The following is a 15,221-nucleotide window of genomic DNA, read 5'->3' as shown; positions in this document are numbered from 1 at the left end:
AGGTTAAACATCAGCAATGACAGCACAAAAGTATGAATTGAGGATGAGCAGGCAAAGGTGTTGCATCATGTTTTTCTTTCCATAGACTGAAGGACAGTTTCTGCACAAGAGCTGGGTGGCAGATTTTATTAAAAGCACATTCAAATTCTTTTGCAAACTAAATATACCCTTGTACGTTTTGTCAAAAGAATAATTTGAGGAATTTCTGTTCTGAATTCTAACTCCCTCAATTCAAGAACATGTTAACTTATTGCAAAAAAAAAAAAAAAAAAAACCAAACAAAAAAAAAAAACTCACGTAGGCAAGCCTCTTTAATTAAAACACAACTTGTGAGTATTGTGCAGTTAATGCCCTGAAGTTTACCCTTGCCTAACATCTCTGTTTTCATATATAAAGTTATTTAAGAGCATAAACAAGATACAGGAGGATTATCTTTATAAGTCAAGCAAAAACTCTATGTCAATAATGGAGAAGCACCAATTTTCTTTAAAGATTTCCTCAAAAAAATACTTTTTGATAACGAGTTTTTAGTCTAGCTTGAGTCATCTATGTTCAGATAAGTTATATATCTCTCCTTCTTTAAATTATTATATAATTCAAATATTCATTAATTTTGTGGCCTTACCCCTTTACTTTGCCAAATATTACATTACTTGAAGTATGTAGGTTTTTAAAAAGTCAAAAGCACTCTTTAATTTGCTTAGATAAGTTGGTATCCTAAATGGAAACATTTCGTAATCCTAGGAGTATGTAAACTTTTCTTAGATTCACAACCAGACCTTAAAAAATTTAATTAAAACATTTCAGATGATATGATAAAGCCATTTTGGATCATATCCTTTACAGAAAATAAGACAATCCATATATATTTACTATTATTAAGTCAGCACTGAAGATTCTAGCTTATTATTCAATTGTAGTAAAAGTCAAATTAAAACATCTTTATTCAGTTCCTGGATCCATAATAAAATTCCATTTTAAAATCATGCCAATTAAACATATTCTCAATATCTTCATCATCAGAATAAGCAGAAGTCCACATGTGTATCTGGCTTTGCCTGCTAAAGCCTACTTTTATATCATCTTTGAAAAATATCCAAAATACATTTTTCCTTTATTGCCAAAATTCATTAAGGGACTAAAAGGAAATAAGTCAGACATTATTAAGTCATTGGTTATTTATTTTCTATACATTTGGCAAAGTTTTTTTGAAGCTATACTTTATGAATTAAAAATTCAGAATGGGATATTTTTCTCCTAAAAGACACCCAGTTGATTCCTAGAAAGACTTTTCTCTTTTCATCTCAAATTTACCAATATCTTTCAATAATACAGAGTTTGAATAATTATCACCTTAATTTCTAATGAAACTAAACTGCCTGAAGTCCATGAGAATGTTCGAGAAAAGCACTGGCTATTTTTACCTATATGGGAATATAATACCTTCCACAGATATTCTGGAATTTTATTTAACATTTTTCAAGTAGATATAAAGACAATCACCTAAATTGTACCAGACATCCATTTCTCCACTCAGGGTCCTCACTTCTACAATTGTTTGTCCCAGAAAATCATCTGACTCCTTTTTGAAATGTTGCTTCACTCTGGATTTAATGTCATCATCTTCATCCCACACTCTGACTTTGATTCGATCTGTGGAGTTATGGCACTCACTGAAAACAGATGTGGATAAGTTAACAACCATTGATAACTTCTCTAAATGGCATCTGATGTTAGCACTTGTTTTAAATCTATCTAAGCCAAAAAGGCATAGTATATTACATAGTAAATAAGATTTCCCACAGACTATTCCACCCAAGGGATGTTGCAGGTATCAGAGATATTGAAAAAAAATTGTGATAGTTAAGTAATGTTAATAAGAGAAAATCCTACCCCATTCTATTCTATTTCCTTTAATTGAACTGGACATAATCAAATATGGATCAGAAATCTTTGAGATATTTTCTCTAAGGTATATTTCTTATTTGCAATAGTTATCTATGACAACATGTCCATGCTCAGAAAATTCTGTACCATAAAGATAACTTAATTGCAATGGGTGTTGAGGAAGTGGACATCAGAATCTGATTGATAAGCTAAAAATTCCAGTAAGCATGTAAGATATTGTTAAATCAAATTATCACATATGGATGCCCAGCATCTCTAAACACTCTCCTTCCATTTTGGCTACATTTCTCCTTATGTTCCTCGTCTTCTCAAGACAAGCTAGATCAAATACATTCTTAGATTCCTTTGTAGTTACGGTCCAGATATTTGACCTGCATTCAAGCAAGATCTGAACTCAAGTTGAGCAAAGCAAGCCAGTGACTGTATTGTGGGGTTTTGCTCTTTCGGCAATGATGGTGGTGGTCTTTTGTACTTTATTGTAGAGTCTCCAGTATTCAGTCCTGAGGGACAAAGTATTGATCAATGGTGGCAATGATGTTTTCTCCAAAGAAACCCCATGATATAATTGGACATTGTTTCTGCACAGTAGATTTAGAGGTGGGCATTTGGACCTCTCCAAAAATTCCCAAGTGACCTAAGAGTCCATGAAATAAATGTTTTTCTGTGTAAGCTAACTAGAGTAGACTCTGTTGTTTGCAACTAAGAATACTGATCAATGTAATAATTTTTAAAGAATGAAGGGAGCTTCAATAATAGGACTTAAAATGTGGAATTGACTCTGTGGTGGAGATGATGAGGGCAAACAGTGAAGATTTAATTACCTCAGGCTCGAAAGCTAATGCATTTTGAAATGCAGTAGCGAAGCTGCTGGTCAAACTGTTGCTTGCTATACTTTGGAACTGTGACCACATGCCAACTGAAGCTTTTTTATTAGTGTGAATGGTAGGAATAAAATTCAGAATATTGGCATGTGCTTATTAAATCTTGCTGCTTTCAAAAGTGTACTGTGGTAGAGATGCACTCAATCTAGAGCTAGACAGTCTCTAAGCAGAGATGCAAGGGAGCACAGCTACCTTTACCTACAAGCAGAGCCTCACTCTGCTTGTGTCCTGCAATATAAATTGACTGAGAATATCATAATTTGGAACCTTGCAGGGTTGAGAACAGCCAGCTGCTTCTGTATACAAAATGTATGTATACAAGCAGAGGTTTCTGAGTGCAACTTCAAAAACATACAAAACTCTTGCCCCAGGGTGTTTCAAACACTTTTCTTTAGGAAATCTCTAAGCGTCAATGAAGGGGAACTTAGTGGCAAAGATCAGATTAATGGTGTTGCACCTTGGCATGCAGTTTTGCAGGGGCTGAGGCAGCAGCCATTAGGTTAAGAGTGAGGAATTGGTCAGAACAAAGGAGTCAGTAGCAACAAGTTACATTTTCCAGGCTGATGTGGTTACTCATAAAATGGTCGTGAAACTCACCTCCTGGAAGCCTGGTAAAATTTCCAGAGCATGGTATTTCCAAATGTGCCTCAGGCTCACTACAGCTGTATTTAAAGTAATTTCTGCATCCTTGAACTCACAGCATAAGGAAATGGACTCCAAGTTGAATCTCTTCCCAGCTAGGAAGACCATTTACCTGGATTTCCTGGGATGGTCCCAATTTATGGTTTTATAGATATGCAATGCCTTTTAATTCTTTTTGGAGCCCTCTTTCTTTTACTTTCATTTTAGTAGGCATTGGCACATTGGTCAAGGAAGGTCTCCCCAGATGTAGAACCAAGGACTTGGAGAAAAAAGATAAAAGAAATTCACCAAGAAAGAAGTACCAGGGCCTGCCAGATTGGCTAGCCAAGTAACTACTTCTTCTGCTAGCATCAGGAAGTCCTGAGTAACCCACCCAGCAGGACTCTATATTTGCTATGTACCACAGACAGTCATATATTTTCTACGTTCCCTCTTACTGAATAAGACTTTTTAAATTGCTATTATCCTATTTTCTTCTCTCTCCACAGTAAAACATTGGGAATGTTAGAAGAAGATGACTTGTCTTTAATTTATAGACCTAAGGATCACAAAGAACCAAACCTGTAGCTGAGGGAGAGATCATCAAAAGATCCTAGACTTCAAGCTAAATACAGTAATTGGAAATAATTTGGGGATTACCTGACTTGGAAGACAGAGGATGAATTCATTTTATTTAAAGTACAGAGAAAGATATAAATATTGTGTATAAATATAGAATGCTCAGAGAGGTGGAAGGTGACAGATACAGTAAGTTCATTCACTCAGCAACCTTTTAAGCCCTCCTTCCCTTTCCTGCTTTTGTGAAATATCCCAGTCTCCCTTGCAACTAGAGATGACCACTTGACATAGTTCTGCCAATGAGATATAAGCAAAAATCTTCTGGCCCTGTCTATTCTGTTTTCTTCTTTTATTACTCTGGAACATGCATGTAGAACATCCTTCACTAAAGATAATAAAACAGGAAGATAGATTTAGCTTTTTTCTTCATTGGAATAATTGAGTTACCAAACTAGCCCTCAAATGCCTATACCTGGAATTCTTGTTGAATGAAATAAATAAATCTCTTTTTGACTAAGCCACAATCATGGCTTAATGTGAAGCTGAATAAAATTCTAATTGAATCAGTGGGAAAATAATTAAAAATCTACCAAGTTCATTTTGTTTGATTACATATTAAATGATTTTAAATGTTTAATTTATTAACTCTTACTATTTTTGTACTTGCTGTTTCATTCCTTAACTATTTAACATGTGTTTCACAAACCTTGACTTTTATGAAAATATAAAGGTTTGCAGTTTAGATGGGAAACTGGAGGCTTATGTAGGAAAATTTGACAGAAAGAAATATTTTTACACACAAGGGAAAAGTCTATCACATAAAATAGAGAGAAAAAGCATACTCCCATTAAATCTTACTCCACTAGATCATTCCCCACCTGATTAATTAGCTAACAAAGACTCCTGGTTTAGTTCACCAGCTTGTGATTTGGCCTTTCTATAAGAAGAGAATAAGATATTTTACTGCATAAACTCTTGGTAAATAAAATAAGTATTGTTAAAGCCATTTGCCTTGTAGCTTTTTTTTTTAACTAAAAACAATCTGCATCTTAAAGAGTAGTTCATATGTCTAATTTTATATTTTTTCATTGTTAAAGAGAAGAATGGTTTGGTTTCCATGGGAATAAGTTATTTTATTCTTTCCCAAATTAAAGCAAAGTGTTTCCCCCTTCTGGACTCAGAATTATTGTGTGTGTTTGTGTTCTGTTTTTTCTTTATTTTTGTTTTCAATTCACAGATACCCTATCTCTGTACAGCCAATCACTATTTGGCCAATTTTATTTTGGCAGCCATCCTAAAGACTAATTTCCTTATAATTATTTATTCCAAATATGAAAATGGTCTTACTGCAAACATTTTTAGATTTAGAGTTTCCTGGATATGGCCCAAATACATATCTCCTATAATTAAGGCAAAACAAAAAACAAAGACAAAAAGCAAATTAAAAAAACAAACAAAAACAAACCCCAAACCCACTCCTTACCCAATTTATCAGAGTTTAACCTTTTCTGAGAAGGACTGCTTTACTAGAGAAATGCCCATGAATTTCATAAAGCCAATAAAACCTGATTTCAATGGAACAATGAGTTGTTGCTCAAGCAGTCATCCTTCAATGGGAAGTCATTACAAGAGTAGTGTATGAGCAAATGAGCATTCAAAAATGAGAACTGTACCTATAGTCAAGCTAGTTCTAATGAAGCAACTAAAATACATCTCACACACGGCCACTATATCAGAAAAAAAGCCAATAGTAAATGATGTTGCCATTAAAAATCATGTTCTTTAAGAGTTTATAAAATTCTAGCTATATATTTTAAGTATAGCAAATGAAATTTCTATAATATTTTAATGCTATTATACCAGATTTTGTTAATAGACACATTTATAAGAGAGATATTAAATATATATGTGTTTTTATATACATATATACCCATATATGTGTATGTATATATATATATATATATACATATGCACTGAAACAATCTGTAAGGTTATATGTCAAAATATAGGTGGTAAAATTAGTGAAATTTTTATTTTATTCTTTATATTTTCCTATCACAATCAACAAAATTGTATTTTAAAATACCTAGTAATTGTAAATAATCTCATTTCAACTCAAGCTGGAAGTCAGGGCATTGATTGAGAAAATCATCAGCCAGAAACCTGCAAGAGCCATCCTTAGGCAAAGCAGCAGCAGCCTTTCAAGCAGTGATTGAATTCTCTAGTTACAGCTTAATTCCTTAAACTCTGACCCACCAAATGGAAATATGTGAGACACTTGATGTGCACATTTCCTCTCAGTGATTTATTATGGATTATGTAACCCACTTCCATCACAGTATAGGTGTCTTGTTATTGAATCAAGAGCCCTAACCCTATTATCTTTTAATTGTATTATAGTAGATAGACAAACTCTAAGTTCAAAACCCAGTGTCAGTGCACAGTGACTTTTCCCACTGCATTTATCAAGGACAATTTAATTATGGGAATTAGGATGGAAAAAAACCCACTGGTCCTCAACATTTTACTTTTGTTTAAGTTTTTCTGAGGGTATTCTATGTAGTAATTGGATGTTGTAGATTCATTCTATTAATCAGTGACATGGAAGACAAAAGAATGAGAATAAGAAATTAATTATATTATTAGAGGTACTTTTGTAAAAGAGAAGGAGCTGAAGAGGAATTCATATGCTGACATTTAAGGATTGGTTGAATGAAATCCTAGTACTGTAATAGGCCAGAGAACCAAAGGACAAAGTATGATCTTATCAGATACACCAATTTTCCTGCCCACCTTCCACCCCCACAATTAGACCATCAATACCTCAAAGTCCTGTATTCTATTTTTATATCTATTTTTATATCTAATATTTCCTTCACAGGTACTAATATTGCAGATAAATTTATTTTAATAGCTGTTTTGAGAATTATTCAATATTAAATATTACAAAATATTATGTTAAAATAATAAAGGTAAGAAACTTGCTTGCTTAGAAAACTACTTTTTTTTTCCATTTTGCTGTGCAAAGAGAGAACACTAAGGGAGAGGGATCAGAAAACAGGAAGATCTATATGATATCACTTTTAGGTGGAATCTAAAAATCTGAACTAATAAAAACAGAGAGCAACATAATGGTTACCAGGGGCTGGAAGGTGGGGAAATAGGAGAGATGTTGTTTAAGAGTACAAAATAGTCGATAAATAAGTCCTAGAGATCTAATGCACAATATAGTGAATATAGACAACAATATTATATTAATCACCAAACTTGCTAAGAGACTAGATCTTAATTATTCCCATGACAAAAAAGGTAATGGTAATCATGTGATGTGATAGAGGAACTAGTTAATGCTACAATGGCAATCATATTATAATATACAAATGTATCAAATCAACATATTCTTCCTTAAATTTACACAGTGTTATATGCCAAATATAATTTAAAAAGAAACAACATGTAGAAAACAGGAGAATCAAATTACTCTTTCAAAAAACAGGAGAAATGTATATGCATGCGACTGTGTGCATGTGTGTGTGTGTGTGCACGCAATAGAGATGGTTTCTACTCCCACCTCTTTGGTTCACCACACGTTTTCCCCAACTCAGACCCTTTGTTCATTGTGTTTCTTAGAGCAAGGATGTCTTTTCCCTACTCTTCTACCTAACGAACACTTACCTGTCTTTCAAGACCCAGATAAAACATCACCTCTGTGTGAAAATTCCCTAAGAAAAATTTTTCCAAACCCTAGTACCTACAGCAAATAGATATGAAAAAACTGTTTATCAAAAACATAAGAGAAATATCATAGGTCACAGTAATCATACTCTTCTTTATTGTTGCTCATTAACAATTACAAATGTGCATATTCCAATTAGTGGCTAATTATGCAGCTGAAATCTAACGATTTGCTGTAAGTTGGAAATAAGATATACTTTGGATCTATGTTTGACATTTATTGGACATTTGATTAAAGGCATGATCTTTCCAAACCTGATTTTTCTTTAAGTGGTGACATGCATTTTTTTCTTCAACTAACTTGTCCATAGATAAAGAAGTGGCACAGCAAAAGATAATGTAAATGTAAGGAGCCAAAGACAGTGTATGTTGTCACTGTTCTGTGGTTGTCCTATTCTAGCTCTAATATTCCAAGGTCTATGATTCATAGGATAAGTTAGGCCTTTTTCAGTTTACTTTCAAGGCCAATGTGTATTAGGCATGTTGGAGTAACAGAACAAACTTGGAAAAAGATCTACTTGATTCAAATTCCATTTGAGCCACTTACTAGCACTATGACTTTGGGCAAGTTATGCAATTGCACTGAGCCTCCATGCCCAATCTATAAAACTAGAACATCGATAATGATCTTTTAAACATGATTAAATATATAAAAAACCACAGAACTATGCTGGGTGTTTAGCAGGCTTTAGTTAGATCTAGCTAACTAATGCAACTAAGTACATCATTCAAACATATAAATATATTTTGCCTTTAACATCAATGGGCAAGTTACTGAAGATATATAAAACAGGGAATTTTTAACTTAGCCTAATTATCAAAACACTGAAAATTAAATAATTGATATATATTGATATAATAAAATTTTATTTAACTATTAAAAACACTTTTAGGTGAAGATTTATTTCAGGGGTCTCTATTCTGTTCCATTGATCTATATATGTCTGTCTTTATTACAGTACCACGGTTTCTGTTACTGTAGATTTGTATTATTTTTCCCCATAACAAATTTTTAAGTGTACAGTACAGTATTGTTGGATACAGGTACACGGTTTATAGCAGATCCCAGGACTTCTCTTGCTTAATTAAGACTCCGTGCTTACTATTTACAATAGCCAGGACGTGGAAGCAACCTACGTGTCCATCAACAGATGAATGGATAAAGAAGATGTGGCACATATATACAATGGAATGTAACTCAGCCATAAAAAGAAACGAAATTGAGTTATTTGTAGTGAGGTGGATGGACCTAGGGTCTGTCATACAGAGAGAAGTAAGTCATAAAGAGAACATTAAATACCATATGCTAACACATATATACGGAATCTAAAAAAAATAAATGGTTCTGAAGAACGTAGGGGCAGGACAGGAATAAAGACACAGACATAGAGAATAGACTTGAGGACACGGGGAGGGGGAAGGGTAAGCTAGGACGAAGTGAGAAAGTGGCATATATACCACATATATACACTACCAAATGTCAAATAGATAGCTAGAGGGAAGCTGCCTCATAGCACAGCGAGATCAGCATAGCACAGGGAGATCAGCTCAGTGCTCTGTGACCACCTAGAGGGGTGGGATAGGGAGGGTGGGAGGGAGACACAAGAGGGAAGGGATATAGGGATATATGTATATGTGTAGCTGATTCACTTTGTTATACAGCAGCAACTAACACAACAATGTAGAGCAATTATACTCCAATAAAGATGTTAAAAAAAGAAAACTCTGTGCCTATTGATTAGTAACTCCCCATTTCACCCTCTCTCCAGCCCACAGAAACCACCATTCTAGTCTTTAATTCTGTGAATATGATGATTTTAGATACCTCATATAAGTATAATAATGCAGTATTTGTCTTTCTGTAACTGGCTTAGCATAACATCCTCAAGGTTCATCCTTACTGTCACATATTGCAGAATTTCCTTCTTTTGTAAGGATGAATAATATCCCATTGTATGTATATATCACATTTTCTTTATTCATTCACCTGTCACTGGACATTTAGGTTGTTTCCACATCTTGGCTGTTGTGAATAATGCTGGGCTTGGAAGTGTTAATATCTCTTTGAGATTCTGATCTCAAGTCTTTTGGATATATACCCAGAAGTGAAATTGCCGGATCAATGGTAGTTCTGTTTTCAAATGTTTGAGTAAACTCCATACTGGTTCCCATAGCAGATGTACCATTTTGCATGCCCACCAATAGTGTACAAAGGTTCACACAATGGGAAAAGATAGATAGGAACTGGGACCACAGAGGAAGGTCCCATCCAACAGAAGCTTGAATCATGAAGGAAACCCACACATCATTGGTGATGCTGTCCAAGGCAGAGAGAGAAGGAAAAAAAATACTCTGGTTTCTCCCATCCTCCCACCTTTGATCTTATTGCAGTGCTTCCTCAAGGCCAAACCTAGTGGGCAGGGAAGTCTGGGAAAGTAGCCTTTAGAGTTCAGTTCCCTGAGATAAAGAACACACCAAAGACATTTCAGGGAATAAATGGTATAGCAAACAGGTAAATGACCAGCACATATGCCAAACTCATGTAAAAAATGCCATAAAGAAACACAAAAAACAATACACTTGGTTTGAAGTGTTTCTTTGTTTCTCTCTCTTACTCCTTTTAGCATTGCTGTGTCTTTCCCTAAGAGGTCTTTACATTTGCATCTTCATAGATAAAACCCTTTAATGCTAAAAGCATTTTTAATGCTAAAAGCATTTTTCTAGTTTTCATTCAACTTTCTTATTTCAGGAAAGGAAACTGATAAAAAGAGAATAATAAACATTTTTGCACTAGGTAACACAATGAGTGATTTGGAAAGAAAATTATGCGTATAAAAATGCTTTGAGGGCTTCCCTGGTGGCGCAGTGGTTGAGAATCTGCCTGCCAATGCAGGGGACACAGGTTCAAGCCCTGGTCTGGGAAGGTCCCACATGCCGCAGAGAAACTAGGCCCGTGAGCTACACTACTGAGCCTGCGTGTCTGAAGCTTGTGCTCTGCAACAAGAGAGGCCGCAACTGTGTGAGGCCCATGCACCGTGATGAAGAGTGGCCCCTGCTCGCCGCAACTAGAGAAAGCCCTCGCACAGAAACAAAGACCCAACACAGCCAGAAATTAATTAATTAATTAATTAATTAATTAAATTTTAAAAAAGAAAAAAAGAAAATAAACTTGTTTAAAAATGCTTTGAAAAAATAATAGTGCTTTATAAATATGAATGATTTTATTATCATTAATGTTATATACTCACTCTGTATAACATATGGATGCTTTAAAACTCTTTAAAAATACTGTTTTTCAGAAAGGTGGAGCATCCCTCTACCAATTTCCACTGCAGCGGGCACAATTCATATTATTACATGTTTGCATTCAGTGCCCTACTTGACTCAATGAATGTTATTATCAATATTTTAATGGAAAGATATTGCTTATTGTTAGTTTTTAACTTTAAAAGGTTTGATACTTGATCTATATAATTGTATTTAATTTTAATTGAATTTTTATAAATGCAGGATCATACTCTACATACCATTTAGCATCTTCACTTTTTAAATTTAATATATCATGTCCATCCTGACATATACACATATACATCATTCTTCTAATGATTATATGATATATTCCATTATATGGATGTTTCCTAATTGAATTCATCCCCTATAGATAGTAGATGGGTATTTAGGTGGTTTCCAATGTCTTACTGTACTGCTATACAGAATGTTTTGTATGTATATCTTTATGAACTTATAAAAATATTCTAGTCTGACAAATTATTAAAAGTGGATTTTTTAGGTTGGAAGTCATGTCAGTTACATACACATCTGTATACAGATAGATACACACACACACATACAATTACTAAAATATCCTGCAGAAAGCATATATGTGCTTACACTACACCTGTTTCTCTATACTTTCATTAGTACTGAGTACTAATTACTTTTCAATCTTTGCTAATCAGAAAGCTGAAATATGCCTTCTCCTATTATATTGACTTTTAGGGAGTCCATCTGTTATCATTAAATATGAAAAAAATTAAAAATGAAATATGTATGTACAACATTGTACAAAATTTTCCTCTTTCCCACACTAGTCCAATTGAAAAGGAGAAAAAAAAAGAATGAAAAGTGCCCTCCCCCACCATATATCAGAGAGACCTCTAAAGAGCTTATGATTATTTCTTGCCAGAGAAAAAGGGTTAAAATAGCCAGAATCTGTACCTGGCAAGAGAACAGAATCAGTCAGCATGCTTTTTTATAGGCACTTAAGTTGCCTTTCTCTGAGATGCTCCCCTTCACTCTTCGCTAGAAAAGAACAGCTGCTATTCTCCTGAGAAACTCTGAAGCAATGATGGGAATGTCAGCGGCAAGCTGCAGTTACATCAGTTGCCTGACCAGACCTTATCTGAACACCACACTTGAATCAGAAGCAGCAATGATAAAGGCAAATACTATTAACTAACACCCCTCTCATTCCAAACATCAGCAACACAGAAAGAGTGCACAGGCTAGTGGAAAACTTCTGCACTAATCACCAAGGAATTGCTAAAAAAGAGAAGAAACATTAGGAAATCCTACCATCCAATTAACTTTTCCACTTAAATCTAAGCTCAACCAATTATTGGGAATGCAGCAGTTATGCCTAAGAATTCATAAATAGTAATGTTGGGTATACTTCAGACCTCTCTGGACTCTTTTGCTGGATGTTATGGAAAATACAAAGAGATAGAATTCAAAAAAAAAAAAACAAGTCGCCACAAACACACAAAAAACCACTTGACAGCACGTGTGTTATTTTGGCAATGGTGCTCATCAACAGTAGCTACCCTTCATCATTAAAATGTAAACTCAAGTGTCTTGAAAATTAGAGTTCGATCTACATAATTATGAACCTTTAGCCAAAAATTTAGATAAAAAATACAACTATTTGAATGTTTTCAAATTCCAAAAGAACATAACTTGATCAACTATAAACATAGCTTAAAAAGGTAACCAAAAAACTATCCTCCAGATGATATAAAGGTATGACTGATCATTCACAAAGAATTAATTTCAACAGAAGATATTATGTTAGGTTAAACCATATGAAATTGCCATTTTTGTAGGTCAAAAGAGTTGACCATCAGCAATTTCATATGGCTTGGCCTAGTAATAACTAGTTCCATATAACAAAATCTTGTTTGTGTCCTAGCTGAGCATCCACTTTGTACTTGGCAAGTACAAGAAATTCTATGAAATTAAAAAACTAGTGCATTCACATAACAGTCTGATCATTAGTCAAGATACTGAAGAAATTAGTGGTGGTGGTGTGACAGGGAAAATTAAAAAAAGTACCAAATAACAAAGATAGTCAAGATTTCCTAAATTGTATGTATTTGAGAATGGTACTGATCCTAGAGAGGACCACTTAAATACTACTGTGAAACATTTTTCAAGAAAGTCAGCCACTCCTCAGGGGATTTCCTCATCCCTCCCCAACTAGACAATGGATTAATTTTGTCTATTCAAGGAAATTTCAAGATCTAAAGCCCATGTGAGAATATTATCCTGACCTTAAAGTAGGCAGCAGTCAAAACTTCTGGCTATTAAAGAATTTCTTGGGGTTCTAGAAAGATAAGATCCATATTCATCAGGGACAGTAGATAAATAAAGGGGATAAGATTTTACATAATAGGAGAAAAGATGTAGGGTGCCAGCATTTTAAAAAGGGCATAGTAGAAGCCAGGCAAGACTGCCAGTGGTCTAAGGTCAAGGCCAGATGGCCATAGATGGTAAGGAAAGCTAGCCAGGTGTATAGATAGCATTCACATAAGAGCTACTCTTGAGTTGCACTGATCCTCTTTCCATAAGTGTAAAGTCTTCTAGGCGGACTGACTGTTTCTGCTTGCCCACTGGCTATTACCTGTACTAAAGCATGCCTCATTCTAGAGTAGTCCACAGCCTCTGAAGTCTCCTGGAAAGGTAGTGCATAAAAGTATCAGCGACTTAGCTTTCCCCCAATTTACCATTTCTCCACAACTTTACTCCTGTATTATGAAATACTGTGGGTTCTAATTACTTAGTTTCATTTCAATCTTTGTGACTAAATACACCACTGAAAAATAAACTTGGACTAGTTGTTTCAATTACTTGTAGGAACAAAGCAAGGTATAAACAATAGCTTAAAATCAAACATTTAATTAAACATGCTTTAAATCATATTAAATATGGCCCTTATGTTATCAGTGTTGAAAAAATAGTGTCTCGTTCTTTGAAGGAATTTTCCCAATACAGGAACTTAATTATTTGGCAATGGTAAAGTTTCATAAAGTAATATACCTATGATGTCAGAAAGGGTCTTAGATATCATCTTCAGATAAAAACACATGTTAAATGTCCCCTCAGAATTAGTGCTAGTTTTCCATCCTGTGCTTTCTTAATTTTATCCATAGTTCTGTGAGGACAGACTGAAAAAGGATGTCAAAATCTAGTCTTAGTAAAAGCTCAAGAAGTTATTCTACTGCTTATTTCAGTACTTTAAATAAGTCAAAATGCATTTTGCCCCCTTTATTGTCCCTTCAATTCCAAGTCTAATCAAAAGCATCACCAAAAGTAACATATCATAAAGACTAAAGGCATTGGTAAGGTTTCATCAGGCAGGAAAACATACACTGGTGATACTATTAAAAAAGTAAATGCTTGACCGTTGCAACGTCATGTTGGCCTCTGCCGCCGCAGGCTCGCCCTGCATTCTATAGTCCTCCCTCCCCATGGCCTGAGTGAGTCAGAGCCCCCAAATCAGTTGCTACTTTACCCTGTCCTGTCTGGGCAGGGAACAGACGCCTTCAGGCAACCTACATGCAGAGGCGGGGCCAAAGCCAAAGCTGAACCCCAGGAGCTGTGAGAACAAAGAAGAGAAAGGGAAATCTCTCCCAGCAGCCTCAAGAGCAGCAGATTAAATCTCCACAATCAACTTGATGTACCCTGCATCTGTGGAATACCTGAATAGAAAACGAATCATCCCAAAATAGAGGCGGTGGACTTTGGGAGCGACTGTAGACTTGGAGTTTGCTTTCTGCATCTAATTTGCTTCTGCTTTTATGTTTATCTTAGTTTAGTGTTTAGAGGTTATTATCACTGGTAGATTTCTTTATTGATTTGATTGCACTCTTCCTTTTATATATATATATTTTTTTATTTTTCCTTTTCTCTTTTCATGAGTGTGTATGTGTAAGCTTCTTTGTGTGATTATGTCTGTATAGCTTTGCTTTTGCCATTTGTCCTAGGGTTATTTCTCTCCTTTTTTTTTTTTTTTTTTTAAGTATAGTTTTTAGCTCTTGTTATCATTGGTGGATTTGGTTTTTGGTTTGGTTGCTCTCTTTCTTTCTTTTTTTAAATTAATTTTTAATTTCTTTTTTTTTTTTTTTTTTTTTTTCTTTTTGCGGTATGCGGGCCTCTCACTGTTGTGGCCTCTCCCGTTGCGGAGCACAGGCTCCGGACGCGCAGGCCCAGCGGCCATGG

The 15,221-nt window shown here is 34.8% G+C and overlaps 1 protein-coding gene across 1 annotated transcript in view; it reads right to left on the bottom strand.

Moving 5' to 3' along the window:
• The window catches only part of UNC13C (unc-13 homolog C), a gene marked incomplete at its 3' end in the record, with an annotated part of 622,886 nt that overhangs the window by 331,933 nt on the left and 275,732 nt on the right, over nucleotides 1-15,221 (bottom strand). Inside the window, exon 11 of the mRNA XM_082618350.1 lies at nucleotides 1,504-1,673. Coding sequence (XP_082474476.1) covers nucleotides 1,504-1,673 — 170 coding nt within the window. The remainder of the gene's footprint in view (nucleotides 1-1,503; nucleotides 1,674-15,221) is intronic.

This window comes from Mesoplodon mirus, assembly GCF_964341445.2.
Source record: "Mesoplodon mirus genome assembly, chromosome: 4".
Taxonomy (NCBI): domain Eukaryota; kingdom Metazoa; phylum Chordata; class Mammalia; order Artiodactyla; family Ziphiidae; genus Mesoplodon; species Mesoplodon mirus.
Note: the sequence above shows the minus strand (reverse complement) of the source record. Positions and strands in the feature narration are given on the sequence as shown.